We start from the raw sequence: 20,875 nt of genomic DNA on the forward strand, positions 1-20,875 counted from the left end.
AATCTGAAAATAGAAGAAAAACATTCCAAAGTTAAATATAAAGTTAGCACAGCAACAATCTTATGTGTGTTATAGATTTAGTCAACTCATTCGATTCCGAGAGCAAACAGGTACGGGTCACTCTTCCTTTGCGCACTTATGGCTAACTGTGGTGTAAACAAAATGACAAGTAAAACATTATGGACATTTAACATGTTTAAGTGATATGAGTGTTAGGATAAACAGAATGCAAAACATAAAATGATGGTCCAGTAAACAATTAACTGTCAAAATGATGCCTGAAGAATTGCAAATTATCTGAGAAACTGTTAGTGTAATTTTAATTGAAGGACTGAACATATAAAAATTTATGAAGTGTGGGCTTTGAAGACATAATCACTGTGCATTTACTTATGGTTCACTTTCTAGACAAAAAATTATTGCCTATTAGATCATTCTGTTTATTAAACTGACTTCAATCGAAAATAATCCTGCAAAATTTGAAAATATTACGCTGATTCTTGTTGTTTGACTTCTTCAATATGCTATGAATCTTTTTATTGATGGAATTTATTTATGAATCGTTTTATTATTTGGTTATTAATGCTATGAATAATTTGGGTTTAAGTTTGGAGGATTAAGGAGCCTAAACAATAAAGTCTTCCTCATACCTTTCCAAGCACTCACATATATTCCTAGTTGTATTATGTGTCACATTGTCTTGGAAAATACTATTATTCCTCTGAGAAAATATCCTTTGCATGATCTAAAAGGATTGATGCATACTTAATGCAACCCAAAGTGTCATCTGTAATGATGTGGGTACCTAGAGAATGCCTTGAAAACATTCCTCGGTCCATAATATTACCTCTACCAGCTTGTATTCATCCACAGATCGTTGAGAGGGTGTTGTTCTCTGATGTTTCTTGCTGTGTGCACCAGTGTCCATCCAGGTGATAAAACAGAAAAGATGATCAAATAAGTAAATTTTGAATTTCTGAGTTATATATTTTAGATCTGTATGGAACTTGAAGAAATAGATGTGGAATTTCTTAAAAACAAAATTGTCAAGCAACTCACTTGACTAGAAAAATCATCCTGAGTTGTATTTATGAAAATTATAAGATGACTTAGTCTGATGACTGTGTATTTTCAAACAGGCCCAATGAAAAAGAAGCAACATTTCTTAATTTTCTTGTGGCTGATAAATTTTTTGTCACATTATTATATATCCTTATCTGATATTCTTCTAAGCAATACTGTTTTTAAATGTTTTGCCAAAAACCATTTACAATTATGCTTCATATTACTGTACTTTAAATATTAAGAAATAAAATGAAACTGATGGCTTATAAAATCACATCTGATCATATGTTGCCTTTTTAACACACCTGTTTTTTTTTAATGTGCTATTAAATTTAATGTGTTTATGCCAACATTCTGAGACAATGTCTGCTTGATATTTGCAAATTATGTTTAGTTTTATGTTTCCGCTTTATAATGCAGATGATAGTTTCACAGTTAATAGTTCACTATGTATAGGTGATAGACATTTGAAATGTAATTTATTCATTAAAAATGTCTATCATTTGATAGATGGCTAGACCTGATTCTGATGTGCCTCAATCTTGTTTTGTTACTGATTTTTTACTGTCAATAAATTTCCTAAATCCAGCTTGGAAGTATGCAAGTAAAACCTTCTTAAAGAACTGGCTGCAAAGAAATCCTGGAACACCTTATTGAAAGTTTTGATCTGTCATGAATTTCTAAGAGTTGGGAATTCAGCAAATTTTTCAAATTATTGTCTCGGAATTGGTCATGACTATTTTTGAATAATCTTCATTATATGGGTTTGGTAAACTCATTGGATGCTCACTTTTTGGCTTGGTTGAAATGACTGTGATTACTTCTACATTTGACATGATTTTAATGTAATTCTGCAGAAGACATTAATGTTTTGCTTGCTTTAGGACTTTATAGGGCTGCCAGTGGGGATTAATGGCTGAGAAGCCAAAGTGCACTGTATATTGAAAATGTACTTTTGACTGCATATTCTTCTTATCATTCATTAAACTTTGATATTAAAAAAAAAAAAAAAAAAATTACTCTTTCAGGAAGAAGGTCAGTCTCCTGTGCACATTCTTCATTTAGTATGCAGTAGTAAACAAGCCTTACAAAACCAGGTAACTTTTTTTAATTTTATAATATTAGAAATACTTGCATATTATGCCCCATTAGGTATTTCTGAGCTCTTCAGTTTTGTATGGTGGAAGCTAGCAATTTTCTACCATGCAAATCTGGTATGGTTAAGGGTTAAGCAGTTAAATTTCAGGTAAGACATGGAAATTCATGACTGTAGTTTCTTTGTAGAATGCATGTTTAAAATGTCGGTCTTAAAAGCTTTTGTAAAGTTGTTGGTTGGAAGTATGTATGGAAAATTTTAAGATTCTATCACTCTGGCAGTTTTTTTAAAAATTTGATAGATATTAGATGATGAGTATTCTTCATGTATTCTGTCTTATTTTAAATAATTCATTCAGATCATATATTGATGCCATCATACTGCAGTGAGTACTAACTTCAATGACCATTCCATTATGGCAGCTGCTGATCTCCTGTATATTAAATTAATTTTCATTGCAGCAATTAGTCATTATAATTTTCCCCTCCATGTAGGACAAGAGAGCTCATTAAAATGAATTTGAATTATATTTGTATGTTATAAAAATCAATTTAAATTTAATAGTTTTATGCTTTATGTGGCATAGATTTTCATATTTTATGTAACATTATTTTTTCTAAAATTGTGGTTTGAATTGATATGTGATTTTAAACAAAATATAGATTATGTAAGTTTATGAATTTTTTCATATTTTATGTAATATTATTTTTTCTAAAATTGTGGTTTCAATTGATATTATTTTAAACAAAATATGGATTATGTAAGTTTATGAATTTTTATGATTTTCTTTTTTAAAAAAATTTTCAACTCATTTTTAAGTGTAAAACTGTAAAATGCGCATTCTTTACTGACATTCATTAGTACTTGTAGAATTGTCAGATTAATGCATAAATATAGTACAAAATCCAAAATCTGGACATCCAGTATCCAAAATCTGGACCACCAGCTGAAAAATCTGCAATGTAACATAGTAAAGATTGTATTTCATAAGACATTGGCAAAGCTTTGTATTGCTGCTTTGTGAAGTATAACATATTTATGTTTCAAATTTAATTAGAAAATGCAATGATATAAAAGAAGTGTGTTGAAACTCAAAGTACTTTTTTTTTAATTATTTGATAATAAATTTAGCAATTTTAACAGAAATGCCCAAATCAAAATATTTTTATCTTCCACATAGCAGTTTGTTGTTTAGCTAAGCATAAGATATGTACTTTTTCTTTCAGATTTATTCTGTTGGTAATTAATGAACTAAGCAATAAACATAGATTCTTTTCAAGTATTATTATTAAATATTAACTGAAATAGCACGTAATTAAATTAACATTTATCTATGCTGAACTTATTAAAATCATTTCTCTCTCTCTCTATATATATATAAAGAAGAGTGTTCATTTACTTTTGTGTGTGCATGTGTAATTTGTATTAATCTACTGTTTTGTTTCAGTCTTGATGAAATGTTGCACACTTGACCTTCAAAACAATAAGCAGGTCACTGTCTACATAAGATTTCTAAAAACCACTTCACTGGGCCCTTACTCATGGGATTTATAATACAATGTTGTATGCCTGGGACCTATCTTAGGTTGACATCATCAATATTGCATTCCTTCTATAAGTGGAAGTCATTCATGCTTAAGAAGAAATTTTGAATAGTTTTTTTACAAAAATGAATTTTAATATTTTTGTGTAGTTTCAGTTTTGAAATTACATCGCCTTTCTTAGGTTCACATCACCAATGTTAGCTTTAAGTGGGACCATGCTTTTAGTGATTCAATGCAAAATGCCGTTTCAAGATTAATACCCAGCGCTCCTTTGGGCTAATAATAATAAAACTACCCCATATCTTACAAAGTTTAGGAATGGTTAACTTAATAAAAGTTAACAAATGGGCTTTAAATATGATTTTTTTTTTTTTTTTTTTTTTTTTTTTTTTTTTTTTTTTGGGTCTTACTAACTGAGATATCTTCAGGTCAGTTTCAAGCAGTTACAGTTGAAAATATCGCAGCAAAAATGTGTAGGATGAAAACAACACGGAGAAAACAATGCAAGGTGAAAACGTCATGGTACAAAACTTCATGGCAGAAAAGAAAGCAAAAAGAAAACATTGCAGTTATAATACAGAAACATGCCATAATGGGAAAAGAAGACTGTTGAGGATACAGTGAATATGTGTTTGAAAGCCAATATTTTGCTGCACAAATTAAATACCCAGCTATGCATGTTATTTAGTAAAATGTATGCCTGGTTGAGGTAATATCCTTCTGAAGATGCTTTTATGTTTAAGTATGTATCAATTTACACATATTTTGAGAAGGAAGAAATTAAAGAACAACTAAAATATGGTCGGTAGTTGTAACTGTCTAGTGAAACATTTTTTTTGTTTTAGTGCAGTAGTTTATTTAGTTCCAGAAACAGTGATATGTACTTCTTATTTTTAATTTTTTCTTTTGTAAATTAATGTAAAATTTTCATTTGTCTTATTTTTGTGAAATTTCCAGTTTTTAAAAATGAAATTACATCTCCATCTCCTAATTACCCATTGTCAAAATCACTGTCAATGGGTTTTTTTTTTTTTTTTTTTTTTTTTTTTTTTGCATTCATCATTATTTTTCTTACTGATTTTAATTATGATGTTTTTCCAAATATTATGGATAAAATCTTTTAATTAACTGAAAAAAATCATCCTATTTCTCTTAATGAGCAATCATTGCCTGACATATGATGATTGTATGTCTATGATGACCTTTTTTTTTTTTTTTTTTTTTTTTTTTTTTTTTTTTTTTTCATTTTTGGATAGTGAATGATGTATAGCTGTGCCTCTTATGTTTCTTGGTTTGACTATTAATTATAAAGAATATTTTTCTTACTTTTCAGCTTCCAGATTCTAGTCAAGGTACTTCTAATCAGTCAATTCCACCACAATCTCCTGGATTACATTCTACTCCTGATACCAGTCCTGGGCCTTCTTCAGAAACTGTCTTCAGACAGAGGAATAACGTTAATATGCCTTCAGCAAAGTATGAATGTTAAAATTAAAATTATCCATTTCGAATATGTTTCATGCATTAAAAACGTGCATGAAGGCTTTTATGAAAATTTTTCCCTTGCAACTAAATCATTTAAAAACATTTGAATTAAAAATATGTATTCTTAATTTTATTGGTTTTTAAAGTGTTAATTTTCCTGTAGGAATGTGTTAATGTCAACATTTTCATTTTCTATTTGTAACAGTATTTTTTATGTAGATTTTGTATTTGCTATATGTGTTAGTTCTTTTATAAGTTGAAATATAGGCATAGCCTTAAAATATTAAAGACCATTTTAAAATTCTTTGAATGATATAATGGCAAATTATAGCTGTGAAAAAATGTATAGACTCTGCCTTGCTGTTGAAATTTTTAAAAATATGCTTCCTTCCCCTTAGACTCTCCATGTAATGCTTTCAGATGGCTGATATGTATATGGGGAGAGGAGCATAAAATAGATTGTGTATGAGTATATATTATTTTATTATGAAAGATTACTAACATACATAAATTTATGAAATTATAGGGTTTGAACTCCCCCCCCCCACACACACAAAATAGCTAGGCACTTGCTCCTTAAACATATGTTGGGAATGGCCAAATCCTCTGGTCATCAACAAAATCCTTGACCAAGGTGTAGACTGATATTACACCAGTGAGAAAGAGTAAAGAATACACATAAACTATCAAGCTTTATGCAGGATTTGAATTTGCACCCTGAAGTTTAGATTAGCAGTCAGTCTCCACTAAACACTATACCATCTGAGAGGACCAGCTTGATTTCTGAAAAGCAGAAAATATTTTTTTTTTTTTTTTCTTAATTTTCATTATAGAACATATTACCTGGCAATTTATTACTGCCTACTATAAAATACTTACTAATTACTCATTAAATATAAACTTACTAAATTATTTGTATTTAATCCTTTAATTAAATTTAGTACTTAATCCTTAACAAATGCATAGTCACGTCCAATTTTAAGGCTTCATAGTATGTGTAGTACTTCCTTAATGATAGCATAAATAGTCATAGTTCAGCTACAACCTTTTCTGAAACTTACTCTTAATTATTCAGTCCAAACTGATGTTCAGTGGTACATTGTATCAATAAAATGTCATCTCTATCTCTACATATAATAAAAGAAAGAGTCTGTCTGTCTTTCGTTCATGCTGTGCGTAAGTAATAGACCCAGAGCTATGAAATTTGGTATATAGGTGCATCTAGACAAGAGCCAATGCACCTCGAAGCGACTTTTTTCAAAATTCAAATCAGATTTTGTTTTATTTTATCTTTTTGATTTTTATCGCATTATTTTGAATAGTTTCATTCTTTTAGAAATATGGGTTCGGCAACAGTTTTTCATTCTGTTGTATACTGGATTGCTGACTTGAAAATTAGCACTGTTGCCACTTGGAAAAATGAGGATGATAATTCTGTGCAGTTTTTAAATTTAATATTTTTCTTGTATACTGAACGTTTGTTGAGAGAAGGCAGGGGGAAATTGGTTAATTTATTTTTATGATAATTAATATTTGCATTAAGGGATATTGCTTATTTCATTGTAATTTTGTTATATGAAATAATTTTTTTTTTTTTTTAATTTGTGGTTTTTTTTTTTTTTTTTATGAAGTTGTTCTGCAGAGTAAAATTTTGTGCAGTTTTTAAATTTAATGTTTGATGTTCCCTTCAGGCACTTTTTTGGTACCTTTAAAAGCCAGACGAAGGCTGCTAGTATTGTTATATTTTAATTGCCTATGGTAACATAACATGAAAATCTCGTGTCTTTCATAAGGAACATGCCATCTTTTGTTTTATTTGAAGTACTTGCAGTGCACTATAAATATATAAGTAATAGTCTGCCAAGTTGCATGTAGCCTGAGTTCTTTATTTTGCAGTTTTATGAACTTATGGAGTTATATATTTTACAATTTTAAATATGTTATTAAAGTTTGTTGATAATCAAGATATTTTTTATATTTTAAACTATTGTGAAAATACTAGAGAACTTCTACCCAAGCTATACTTCAAATCTGGAATACTTCAATTCAAACCTTGTCATGTTATATATATTAGTTCCCTTAAATATTTAAATGACATATAAATCTTTCACTTTATTATAGCTCTTTTGATTCTCAGCTCCAGTCAATTGAAAATAGTGCAGTTGCTCCCACATTTTCATATGATTCTCAAATTTTAGCACAGATGGCAGCAATGCAGCAAATGTATGCTTATTATTTCACCCAGTATATGCAGAGGTAAAAATTTTTATTTCAGTCTGTAGTTTTTTATTTATTTATTGCAATAGAAATTCTTTTGATTTAAAATCTTGCATCTTTTTTTACAAATATTAGAGGCATTTGATATAATTTTGAATGGTGATTTATAAGGATTTAAATTGGGACAACGTTTCTTTAAAATTTCAAAGAAAAATATACATTTATTAACATTATAAAAATCCTTTTGCTTATCATTGGAACATTAGATGAACCTTCATTTTCTTTCATTATATTGTTGCGTGCATACGAGTTTGTAATTGATTCAATGCACACAGACCCGATGATAGGTTGATAAAGTTTATTTTATCTAAAGAAACACTTCAGAGTTCTAGAACTTTCCTTAGAAATACTCGTATGGGTGTTCACAGTAACATAGATTACAATCAGTAGTTACACTTCAAACAACTAAGAACATTAATCACAATGTAAGTAAAGCACATCTAAAAGGTGAAACTTTCAATGCTCCGAAGTCGCTCTGAACTAACAACTCATAACAGCAAATGAGAACAGATGCTCTCTCCAGCTTTATATAGTTTTCACCCAGCCACCGAGATATTTCTAGTACTTTCTGCTTCTTGAAATTATTGGAAGGCATATGAACGCCGAATACAGTTGCAGTTATACATGAAATAAATTATAGTTATTCAATTACAATACCTATTATGGTGATACAGGCATTGGACTAAAATGGTGCCAAGCTTGGCGACTTTTGATGATTTTTTGCCAAAAGTTAGTCACAAAACTGTTGCCAGCTTAGCGATATCTCGCCAAATTAACAAGGTAGCCATTTACTCAGTGTTAAATGGACTTGCTTCTATACAGAGGCTTTTCCGGCAAGTTCATCTCTGGATTTTCATATTATGTTACACAGAAAAATAGAATTTTACGCATGTAATTGTGCTAAAAACATCTATCTATGTACAAAATTCATAACTTGTTGAATTTCTTTGCCTAATGAAAAGTGGTAAAATATATCATTGATTTTACAATCCAATATATCATGGAATACTAGAGACATCTATTAGAAACACTTGAAAGTAAAAAAAAACTTGAAAAAGCCAGGAAAATCAGTAAACTGGTGTATGAAATTACACAGCCCGAGTGGTGTATGGGCAAAACAGTTAAGTGGTTAAACTAATCGAAACATAATTCTAGCTCCTTTTTCCTTAAAGAAAACAAGAAACGGAACTACTATCAGCAATATGAACATAAGTCTGAAGAAACATAAGTTTTCAGAATTCGCTTGTTGCCTATAAGATAAGACAAAACAGCAAAATGTTGCCTCTTCCCAACAAGCATTTGATAGCCAAAAATAAAAATTTAATTCCCTGACCAGCAGGTGTTCATTTAAAACAACATGCAGGAAGATACAATATCCTCCTCCGCCACCACCACGATTTCCTTTCACGTTTATCTCCTGTAAAGTGTTCTGTCCAGTTTCACCGTTTCATCAGAAAAAAACCAACTTTAAAAGTAAAAATGGCGATACTTGTAAAAGTTTTTACTGTTTATTAGAATTATTATAATCGATTAGAATACAAAATTGTTTATAAAAAATATGCTTATTTTTGGTCACAATTTGGCAGGAAAATGAAACAGTTAAGTGGTTAATTAGGTAACACTGCAAATTGCAAAAGAAAATTAAATTTTCTTCAACTTTTGCTACAACTTATTATTTCATTCAATTTATTATTATTATTGTTTATGCTATTATAGGAAGGTTGCTTTTATTTAAGTAATTATTGCTATTTTTTTTAATTAATTGTTTTTCTGAAATGGCATGTGATAAGCTTAGCAGTTTATCCAGAGTGCTGTTTGTAAAGCATCACATACTTTACATATGATGGTTGACTGTAATCGCTGTTGACCACTGTAAATCTTTTGAAAAAAACAGCACATCTTCATCTTTTCTTTGTATCAAAAAGTGAAATGGAAGCATATATACCTGCATGGCTTTTTTCAACTTGATGTAGACGGTGTATGAGCTTGAAGATAAGAATGAGGAATCAACTTTCTAATGAGATTCATTCAAAATAACTTCGTAATGTTTAAATATTACCTATTTTGCTTAGAATGTATTGTTAAGTTAAGTGCGTGAAAAAATAGTTTTTTTGTCTACTTCAGAGTTCTGCCAAAAGTATAACTATTGGCCATATGATCATTTAAATCAGCATAGCCCATATTTTTGTTGTATTTTATGATCTTGGGTTTTGACTGCTCATTGGCTGTAACCATTGGATTATTCATATTAGACAGCATGAAAGCATCATGCTTATCTTGCCAGTGTAAAGCTGTCATCCCATTTATGAAGTGCAGAATGTCCCACATACATTTGTTTTATCTTCATTATCTTCATTTAATAAATAAATGAAACATTCTGGTGAGGAAAAAAAATTGTACATAAATAATTTATGACCTTTGTCTCTAATAGTTCCACTCATTTCTTTTATGACATTGATAAGACAGTGAGAAGGTAGGATCCTTAGATTTATCTTTCCCAAGGTAAACTTCCGTATAATAGGTATAACCTTCCTTATCAATGATCTTGTATAACTTCGTACCCCACTGCTTACATTTGTTTGGGATATATTGTCTAAATATTACTCACCTTATAAAATTTGACAATAATTTAGTCCGTCGTGAGATCTTCTGCGGAGCTGTAAATTTATTTATAAGCTGTGTTTAAGTAATTAAAATTTAATAAATATATACCTGCATGCCTTTCCACAGTCTGTTATAATTTAAAATTTTATTAGGTTTTTCCTTATTATTTTCAAAATGCAGAAGGCCAGTTTTTAATCTCAGTTTTTTGATAGCTTTTAATTGCTCAATATTACAATTATTAATTGCTCAATATTATATTCAAGATATTTTTAGAAAACTCATAAAGCTTTGAAAAACTACTTTAAAAAATATAGGCTGAAATATTCAAACAGGATTTGAAGCATTTCAAATCCAAAAGCATTTTTCAAGTAAAGGACAAGGCCAGAATTCAGTAAAGATACATTTTTATAACATTCGTGACAAGAATGATTTATCATTATGAAATTTGCCAATAGACAATTTACATTTTGTCAAACAAAATGTAAATGAAAAAATTACATTTGTCAAGAAAGACCTCTCAACACGGTCTTCTCGAGCGCGTTCGACTGTTGCCGGTGCATTGCATAATCGAAACAGCATCAGCACCTTGAACTGCCGAAGTCCTTGTCTGGTAGTAAATGCTGTCTTTTTTCAGTCATCATGGTGTATCTCTTAACTGCCAATATCCACTCTTTATATCCAGTGTTGAAAACCAGAGAAGAGTATCCAAAATGTTATCAAATCTATTGAGAAGGTAGCTGTCTTTCTTCATGACATCGTTCAACTGGTGATATTCAATGCAAAATCTAGTTGAACCATCTTTATTTCTGACCAGTATGATAGGAGAGGTCCAAGGACTTGCCCAAGGCTCAATATTATCTTTTTGTGTGTGTGCCCTTTAGAAGTTTTGGTACCTGTTCGTGTTTGGCAATCGGTTGACATCTTGGATCTCTTGATTGCTTAGTTGTGCATTCTGCAGTTAACTGTGCTGCAGATCTTTGCAGATGATGATAACATTGGCTCATGATGATAACAACATTGAAAGTCAGGTTATGAAGAGCTCCATTTATATGGCCTGTGATGAAGAGTCCATTAATGCATCACTAATTGCAGAACTCAATCAATAGTGCAAATTACTATATTTAAAAAATAGGGTACTAAATACTATTTAAGTGTATTACTTTACGGATAACTGTTTAATTGCTGTATGTTTTACAGGTGTTATTAATAGATGTAAAATTTGTTTCTCTAATATTTTTATGTTTATAATTTCCTTTTTCAGTATAAGCAATTCTGCTATGATAGGAAGCAATCCTGCTTTCCGAGATGTGGCAAATTTTCAGCAAAATAATTCTAATTTTGTCCCTAATGAAACCCCTATACCAAGGCCTGCAAACCAAAGAATGAATGCTCAAGGAGGACAGATTATAGAAGAAAATGATGACTTAGGAAACATAGATTGGTTAGACCATATGTTTCTGTGTTCTCGCTTTTTAATATTTTTCCTTGTTGTTTATTTCTATTCGACTCCTGAAAGGTTGATGATTGTTGCTGTCTTTGCAGTCATTGCATTTTTGTAAGTATAATTTTATGGTTCTTCACATTTTTTAGCAATAATTATTTATGACCTTATATGGTTTTTGAATACACATGTAATTTCAATAAGCATTTAAAATGAAGTTTTTGTCCCCTAAAAAATAATTTATGATCTTATATATATTTCGTATTTTTATAAAATTCTGATTCTTAATTTCACTTGGGTATCTATCATTTAAGACTTACTGTCTAAAGAACAATTGCAAGAAAAGTATTTATTTCACAGCTAGTGTGAGCTGTTAACTAAGAATTTCTATAGAAAATTTTTCATTCGTAGATCTGAGAATTTTTCGACGATTTGTTTTGGAAACATTATAACATTGATAAATTTAAGTAAAATCATGGTAATATATTTAAATTACATTTAAGAAATAGCATTAAAATAAAACATTTTTATTTTCTTTTGTTGTCATATTATAAACTGGCATTACTTTCCATTTTGGTGACTTATATAGTATTTTTAATCTGAAAAATAAACAAGGTAATAAATGCTATAAAGCACAGTTTACAAAACAATTCATAGCAAAAGCAAAATAGCTATATAATTAATTAAAAATTTCTTCCTTTTAATTTTTTCATGGTAAGAATTTTTCTCATGTAATTGTCTCGGAATATTCAGAATTGTCAGAATATGTACCAGTTTTCTCTATAAAATTAATTTTACACTTTTCCCACTGATTTTTTTTTTCTTTCTTTTTTTTTTTTTTTTTTTTCCCCCCCACAATATTTCTAGCCTTTTTCTCTTGCAGAATTGAAAGGGCTAATTTTTCTTTAGGATTTTAAACATTGCAACTTGGAAAGATTAGAAGGATTTGAAGGCAAGATTTACAGACCCACCTTGTTTTAGCTTCCTGATTTTTTTAAAAAGAAAATAGATTGATGTGTACATGGACAAATTTAAGGCAGTGCACAATGCCTAGTTTGTGCAGTTCTGGGATGTTTTTTTAAGTGAAAACAAATCAATGTGTACATGGACACAGAGTTTGTGCAATTCATTGACTTTTCCTTTTGGTTTTGTGTAGTGGCCATCTTGAAATTGTGCCTTCCTGGTACCGATCTTGGCGTCAAAAAACAAGGGGCACCCAATTGTAAACTTTTACCGAAAATATCAAAAATGTTTCTAATCTTTTTGCATGGACAAGCATTTATATATAAAAAAATTCTATTAATAAAGAAATTAGAAACTGACAATTTAAAAGATTCACCTTATATGTCTCAAAGGATCATACACAGGGCTGACGCAAGGCATTTTCCCACCTGATGCAATCTCCGTGGATTCTAAATTTTAAAAATTCTTCCTCATGGGTCCTGAAACCAGACCTTACTATACATCATTTCATATTTATCAGCTTTTTCTTTACATTCTAAATGCATTTGCTTTTTTAGAATAATAGAAATTTTTAATTAATTCCAAAAATTCTAAAGTGAAGAGGAAACAAATTGAAGGAACAAACTGAATAAATAAAGAAAATTATTCATCGATGATATGTACAGTTATTATTATGCAAATTAACCAGTGTTTTATAATTTTAGCCTTTACTATAAGTTCCCCTTTCCATTTCCTCATCATAAGTCAATCAAATAGTTTTTAAGCTGAGGTTTTGGGACTGAAAGACAGAGTGTTTTTGCCCTCCACTTAAATGTTGCAGTAGTTTCTGCCAGCTCTGATAATTTGTAATTTTTCATCTTTGCATTATCTCCGCTAACATTTGAATTTGTTACAATGATAGAGTTACTGAGTCAGCTTAGATTAAAATTAAATTGTGTAGCCTTTGACTACTAGTCCACATTTTTAGTTGGAATTTGACTGTTTCTGTTTAATTGCATCACCACAAGCTGTAGTTGAGTTTGCCAACATAGGAACGTGCCTATATGTTGTAAGTTCTTTTTAAATAAAAGGTTTATTTAAACCTTTATATGACTTTGTAGTTACTTTCAGATATAGCGATAATTCACTTCATGTCTATAATAGGTTTTGGACTATTTAACTTTTACCAGATCAAGTAAAACCTCATTACATACACTGATAAGAGACTGACAAATTAGGACATAGAGTACACAGAAACTAGTGAAAACATTGGTTTGTGTATTGAAACAGAATTTTAATTGTTAGGAAATGTTTAAAGAGAAGAAAATTTATATAAATTAAGCCAAAATGTCTGGGAAGTCTTCAAATTAAAAAGTCGTATAAATATTTTGTCATATGTTGTTGCTACAGATACAGCACAAAAATGTAAAAATTAATGTAAAACTTATTCTTTGCATCTAGTGAGACTAAAATAATGCAAAACAATTTATCGCCTCTGGTGCATGAGGGACTTATTAGAGCCTTAAAATGTATTAACTAGCCTACAATTCCGGGAACTCTTTATGAAGCTATAACACCAACTGCATCAGACAGATGGAGCACTACTAACTTTCAAAGCTTGCCAACCTCAAAACTACATCAGGCTTTCAGGTTTGTTCTGATCAACAGATCTCTCTCTAGGCAAGCAGCAGCACTGACAGCAGCCAGTCTTCTGTTATGAATCATGCTGATAATGATTTTATTTCTCACTTTAACCTATGCCATTTGACATAAAATCTACGTACTATTTACTAAACCTCTAGACTAAAGTACATGGCAAAATGAGACATAAAAGAAAAAATCAACATAAAGCTAACTGTTAATAAAACGTAAATAAAATGACCCTAATCTTCTTTCAAATATGCCCAACTATTATATGTGTAAAATATTTAATGCTACCTGATAAATTTTATAAAGTGGATATTATTCTCAAATTTGTTTTATAGTTATGTTTATTAAATTATGTTTAATAAGAATGAATCGTACTTACGGATCTACTTTACTCTTAGAGGGTTATTACAAAAACAGAGTTCGGACATAAGTTGATTGAATTTATTCAGCTCCCATTTGATGATAGGTCTGTAATTTTTTTCATAATTTTAAAAGTACTTAATTTCCATGTGCAGAAATGTGTATAAACCCTGTATATATTCCTGTTTGATAAAAGGTCTTTAATTTTATAAAGTGAAAATATTATATACTTTTAAATTATTAAATTATGTCCTGATAATATTCTGATATTGAATTGTGTACTGTTTTTCATATTTACATATTTTACATGGTACTTCTTTTATAGGTATCAAGAAGGGTGGTTTGTTCGGAGGCCAAATCCAGTAGCTCATTCAGAAGCACCTTTAATACCAAGGAACAGAAATAATGTGGAGGTTAATCCCAATGTTCGGAATAACTTAAATGAAGGAGCTGCAGCTAATCAGAATCAGAGTGCCAATGAAGTAATATTTATCATTTCGATAACTGTAAAAGAATTGATGTATGGGCTGAATGCACATAGATCTTATCAAGCAGATGATTATTTTTTTTTAAATCTGGTGTGTACACCACATGATTTCCTTGTACGGAATATTAAATTACACGCAATTTTCCTGCATTTCATTTAAACATATTGAATTAACGGTTAACGAATTTTGAATTAAATCTACTTTGTCAATAGTGCATAAACCACAATAGAATAAATGTAGTCTTTAAAGTTCACTATATTTATTTACGATAGTGACACTTTAGCACTAGGTTCATTTAACAGCATTACATCTCATTCATTTTATAACTCAGAGTGAAAAAAAAATTATATCATCTGAAGAATTACCACAAGTTCTATTCAAATACTATAATGAATCTAAAACAATGTATAAAAGAAATTAAATAAATAAAAAGGAAACAGTTTTTCACAGACAATTCAGCTCCGCTTACCTAATGTGCATGCACTACTAATTAATTCTGTTCTCACTTCGTGGCAAGGCAAAAATATATAAAAATTCAAAATATTTTCATCAAAAATTGAAAGATGTAGAAAAAACATAAAACAGCAAGTATGGATAAAACAGTTTTAAAAAAATTTACAATTAAAATTACAGTTTGTACAAAAAGCAAGCTAATAATTTAAATGATAATAAAAGATTATGTTACTTTGTTATTGCAAAGCTTAGTTTCTCTAGACTGGTAATAAATCCACTATTCTGCCAAGCTTCAAATGTAAACAAGTATGGCTGCTGTCGTAATCAAAAATTAGGCTTAGCTGCACTTGAAAATTTTTAAAATTGTTGATAATTACACAATTATTGTATGCAGGTTAATTAAGGCTTAAAAATCTTAATATAATCAGAAGATAAGAACAACATGATTCAATCGTTTTTAAAGCAAAAAAATGCACAATTTACAAATATCTAAGAAATAAAGAAACTGAGCCAAGTTGACTGAGTGGATATACATATATACTTTTGCAGCAGCTGATTGCTACCAAAATAGGAGGTGTACGTACATCTACATATTATAGCAGCTCTATATACAAAATTTCAACATTATGAGGCTTTTCATTTTTAAAATATGTGAGATACATACATACATACGAACGTACATACGTACAGACACCACAAACAAATCTCTTCAAAATTAATTTTAAATCAGTTTTATAATTTTTTTGGGGAAAAAAGTAATTTATTTTGTCCTTACAGATCACCCAAAAACATCGTTAAATTACATTCGATGATGATCTAAATGGATATTTTCGTTGATATATGATACAGTCAAAAGTCTTTAATCCGGACTCATCGGGACTTCGGCGATTCCGGATTATCTGTTTTTCCGGATTATAGATCATCAGTTTAAATCTAGTAAGATGGCATGCAGAAATTATAAATTTAAAAATATGAAACCGTAATTTATGAAACAAAGAGCAATTATGATCTAAAGGGTATCAAAATTTACAAAAAAAAAAAAGGCTTAATATTTATTTGTTTACTTTATTAAACATTTCTTTCAACGGGCGCATGCTTTACGCATGCACGCCTTGAAAGAAATGAACCAGAAAACTATTTGATTTGTACTCATGATATTTATAATGACAAGGAATTTGATTTAAATCATATCAAAGACAGAGTACATCGAGATGAAATACTACATTTAGTAAGGAATTATAAGCCGAATAAAATAAAAACATCTGCTTTGAAGATAAAAATAGTGTCGGCAGATAAACTTCCGGTTCATTGTGCGCCGCTACTCCCCTCCTCCGCAGAGCAGCGGGAAATTGATAAACATATTTCAGAATGTTAGAGAATCAAGGGATATGCCTTTATCCATTTTTTGCAGCAATTCCACTTTTTGTTTGATGGACATCGTAACATGCTTTCACTTTGTAGATCCTTTGGTAGCTCCAGAATCAGAAATTCTTTTTGACATAATCGAAAGTTCAAGCTTACTTTTATAAAATTGCTCTAACAGTCTGCAAAAATAATAAGCCAGATCCAATTAGAAGATTAAGGAACAACGCAATCTGCAACATTAACTGAAATAGATAATTTTAGCTTAGCTTATAGCGTCCGTTATACATTAAACGCGCATGCGTAAAGGTATTATGTGCATGCGTTCACGCATGCGCAGAAAGTTTGTAGCTTTGAGGTCCGGATTAAAGACTTTTGATTGTACCTGAAATTTTTCAATATTATAATACTTCCATTTTACTTCATACAAGGAAGCAAAAATGTTAATTAAGAAAAGAACTACATGTGTGCATTTTTAACATCTTCTTCTCTAGCACAAAGAAAATCAAAATTAAAATCAATGGGATGGCTAAATTCCTTCTTTTATGTTAAAAATATGGAATATCTCATGTTTATTCAAATTTACCATTTGCAGGCATAAGCTGGTTTTTATCATCAAAAATATGTCTGGAAATTTTTTTTTTTTTTTTTTTCTATAGTGGAAAGTTATTTAAAATATAAAATCATTCAGAAAATGAAATTGTGTATAAAAATGCTTACTGCATTCTTTTTTCTCTTAATCTTTGCTTTTACGAAAATTAAAAATTATTTAATTTTATGCTATGTCAGAATCTTGCTAATTTTCAGCACTGTGCTTGTCAATGAAACACTCACTACTCGGATCCTAATTTTGACGCACTATCTGATTGCAAGTAGTTGCATTTTCCTGCATTCTTTCAGTTTGGGTGCTTAACTTTTTTTGTTTATCAGTGATATAATACTTCTTTCATTTGTTGTCCTATTCAGAAATGTTTTTGCACTTTTTGATGTATATCTAAGATTTTATACCTACATTAAGAACAGCAAAACAGATAAACACTGGGGTCCGACGACAAGCTGACCACTTGTTCAGGGCATATGTTTACGTATCCCGGGACCCATGGTCAAGAAAGCAGATTTCGGGGTACTGCAGGCCTTGGCCCATTAGGGCTGTTTAAGCTACTGAGCTTAGTGTTTTTTTTTTTTTCTTTTAGATCAGCAAATCAATTTGCAATTGGCATTTAAAAGTGAATGCTATGGGGATCATATTTTATAAATATGTTTCATACAAATGTAATGAATATTCTAGCATTCATAAAATGTATAGATAAGAAAAATAAAGAAGACTAAAACATAAATGAATATCTTCATTTGTAGATTAATGCAGTAAGAGAAACTTTTTTATTCAAAATTATTTTATTATGTATAGTAAAATTGCTTTTAACTGTATAATGCATAAATAATTGTTATGTTAGATGAATATTTATGAGGAAATGCAAATAAATCTTTGTATGTGACTATTGTTCAGGGTTTAAATATCTTCCAGTTCCACTTTTAAACATTTGAAAAGAAAAAAATAAATGAGATAGATGTATTAATTTATTATTTTCCTGAAACTGTTTGTTAACTCTTTTAGGAATTTTCCCATTCCATTGTGGCTGTTCTCTTGATGTAAGTGGTATCATATTCAGTTAGCATTGCAAGATTTCTGGTTTAAATCCCAGAGAAAGTACAGTCAATTTATCACATTCGCTAATGTGTAAAAATTTAGGTATCTGTTACTGTGGCTCCTGAACTAAAATGTGGTAGATAATAATTCACTGCTACTTGTATTTGATTACTGCTAAGGAGCAAAAATGGGAGGATTTATTGCCTATCCCTGTGTCTGCTTTCATGGTGTAGTTGTTAACATGCCCAGCTAGCTTCATAAATTTTGTGATTCAAGTTCCAGAGAAGTATAGTCAGTTTTTCACATTTGCTCGCATCTTAAGTTTTAGTATCAGTATAGTGGCACCTGAACTAAAATGTGCTAGATATTAATTTACTGTTACTATTTAAGTATGCTGTGTTGTGCCCTTCCGTTTGCTGTTGTGATGTGTTGGTAGCATGTGCAGCTAGCATTGGAAGACCTAATGAACTGAATTCCAGTAACCCTTTCAATTTGTCAGATTTTTTGGGTTCTAAAAAATATAAAGTCTCCACAACTCTTTCTTTTTCTAGGGTTAAAAAATATATTTTCTATATATAAAAATAGTAGAGGTTTTACTTTAACAGGAACTGGAGGAATATTGAACTGTTAGGGAAAACAGAGCAAAATAAAACATCTGTATCAATTCAGTATGGCTGACATGTGCAAATAGTGAGGCTTGGTTATTAACGTATAAAAATTAATATATTTTTGAAGTGGTAATGCTTAATATGAATGCATATATTTGTATACATGCATACTTAAATCTTTCTTTCTCTGTTTATTTGCTTACAATAGGAATTGCATGATGGCCATGAACTGGAGGCAGCAATGGATGGGGAGGAACCACCTCATGCTCAGAATCCTGATCTAGTCAACAATAATCAGATTTTCTCACCTCTGACTTTCCTTGCTGCCTTTTTCTCTTCGTTGATTCCTGAACCACCACCTCCTGTAAACATAAACTGATCTTGGTGTACCAAATGTCTTGTTACATGTATATTTTAGAAAAGACGTTACAACCTTTTTAAATGTATTATTCAGTTATGTAAATTTTTACAGTGGCCAGTATTTGCTTAGACTGTAATAATATCTGTTGTGTTTTATAAGTGACTTTTTTTATTCCTTTAAATTATTTTATTTATGTGTAATGTTAATCTAAGATATAATATTACACATTTGTCATCTTTACACTTTTTCTAATACATCTATCTGACTTGTGAATATAAATACTATAACAATCATTTTAACATAAGTAATTAACATCAGCTAAATTTTCAGTCATGAGGTTAAGTTATTCAACATAAAATTTTTGGGCAAAACTTTGTTAATTTTGAATATCATCATTTCACAATTTAGTAACGTGTTTTAAACACATTCTAATTTAATACCCCGTCTCGAACTCGGGAGATTTCCAATGCAAATTATGAAAAGTTAATACAAAATATAATATGAATTCTAGGCCCCCAATATTCAGAAAGATCTAATATCCCAATCTCCAGGCAGTGCAGCCAGATCTTGCGAATTTTCACAAATTTGCTACTTTTCCCAAACTTATTTCACTAAAATATATGTCTATGCGACTTTGCAAATTTTTGCAACTTCACCGTTTTTGTGCCACTTTTTGGTGCCTTAAAATTTGTTTAGTAAAATTATAGAATATGTATTTGTTAATACAATGTATCTATTGAAATTAATTTATAATAAAAAATAATAATACATTTATATTTTAATAAAAATTGGCAACTGGAAATCCTGCAGTGATAGTCTATGAACACATCTGGTGTCAATTTTCAAGAGAAGTTTTTGCTATTTTCCTGTGTTCAATCGATTGCTTTGTTTGATATCTTGATAATCTGTGAATAGGATTTCAAAATCAGTTTATAGCTCGTGTTAATTAAATTATAAATTATAAGTAACATGAAAAAATTTAACACCTTCTTTCGAAATGCGTTGCTTAAAATTGCCCAAGTTTGAGACTTGGTTAAAAGAATTAAAAGAGGTAAGATAAAAGCATGTAAATGTGAACTGACAGCAAGTAAAATGTAAACTACCATCTCCAAAGAATTATACTCTTAACAATCCAAATGTAAGAAAGGACCTATCAATGAATATGAACAAATTAATTAAAAAATAACAATCTATAACTAACCAAGAATTAATTAAAGGAAGAAATAGAGATTTAAGGAATGGAAAATTAACAATATGGTTTTAACATTTTCATTAAAACTAATATATATAGTATGATGACCAATTATAGAGTTGCAATCCATAATAGATGGAACTTGATAACATCTGAGTTCATGTGAGCTTATGAATATAAGACATCACATATCTCTGACGTCGTATACAAAATAAGAAAAAAATCAAATTATACTCCATAACGTAATAGTTTATGGAGACTGGACTTTGTGATGACGTCAGAGGTAATGTGAGCTTACA

The 20,875-nt window shown here is 29.9% G+C and overlaps 1 protein-coding gene across 4 annotated transcripts in view; it reads left to right on the forward strand.

The window, feature by feature from the left end:
• LOC118190477 (homocysteine-responsive endoplasmic reticulum-resident ubiquitin-like domain member 2 protein) overlaps nucleotides 1-19,542 on the forward strand; it is a 42,450-nt gene extending 22,908 nt beyond the window's left edge. For 3 of the 4 annotated variants that reach the window (XM_035361191.2, XM_035361192.2, XM_085813082.1), the window contains exons 4-9: nucleotides 2,094-2,162; nucleotides 5,039-5,181; nucleotides 7,312-7,446; nucleotides 11,333-11,626; nucleotides 14,790-14,946; nucleotides 19,232-19,542. In XM_035361191.2, the coding sequence (XP_035217082.1) occupies nucleotides 2,094-2,162; nucleotides 5,039-5,181; nucleotides 7,312-7,446; nucleotides 11,333-11,626; nucleotides 14,790-14,946; nucleotides 19,232-19,402 (969 nt within the window). In that variant the 3' untranslated portion in view covers nucleotides 19,403-19,542. The remainder of the gene's footprint in view (nucleotides 1-2,093; nucleotides 2,163-5,038; nucleotides 5,182-7,311; nucleotides 7,447-11,332; nucleotides 11,627-14,789; nucleotides 14,947-19,231) is intronic. The other variant, XM_035361193.2, reaches the window with a different exon arrangement.
• The last annotated feature ends 1,333 nt before the right edge of the window (nucleotides 19,543-20,875 follow it).

Source organism: Stegodyphus dumicola, chromosome 3, assembly GCF_044657685.1.
Source record: "Stegodyphus dumicola isolate Sdum_Otavi_A_Nest chromosome 3, ASM4465768v1".
In the NCBI taxonomy this organism is placed as follows: domain Eukaryota; kingdom Metazoa; phylum Arthropoda; class Arachnida; order Araneae; family Eresidae; genus Stegodyphus; species Stegodyphus dumicola.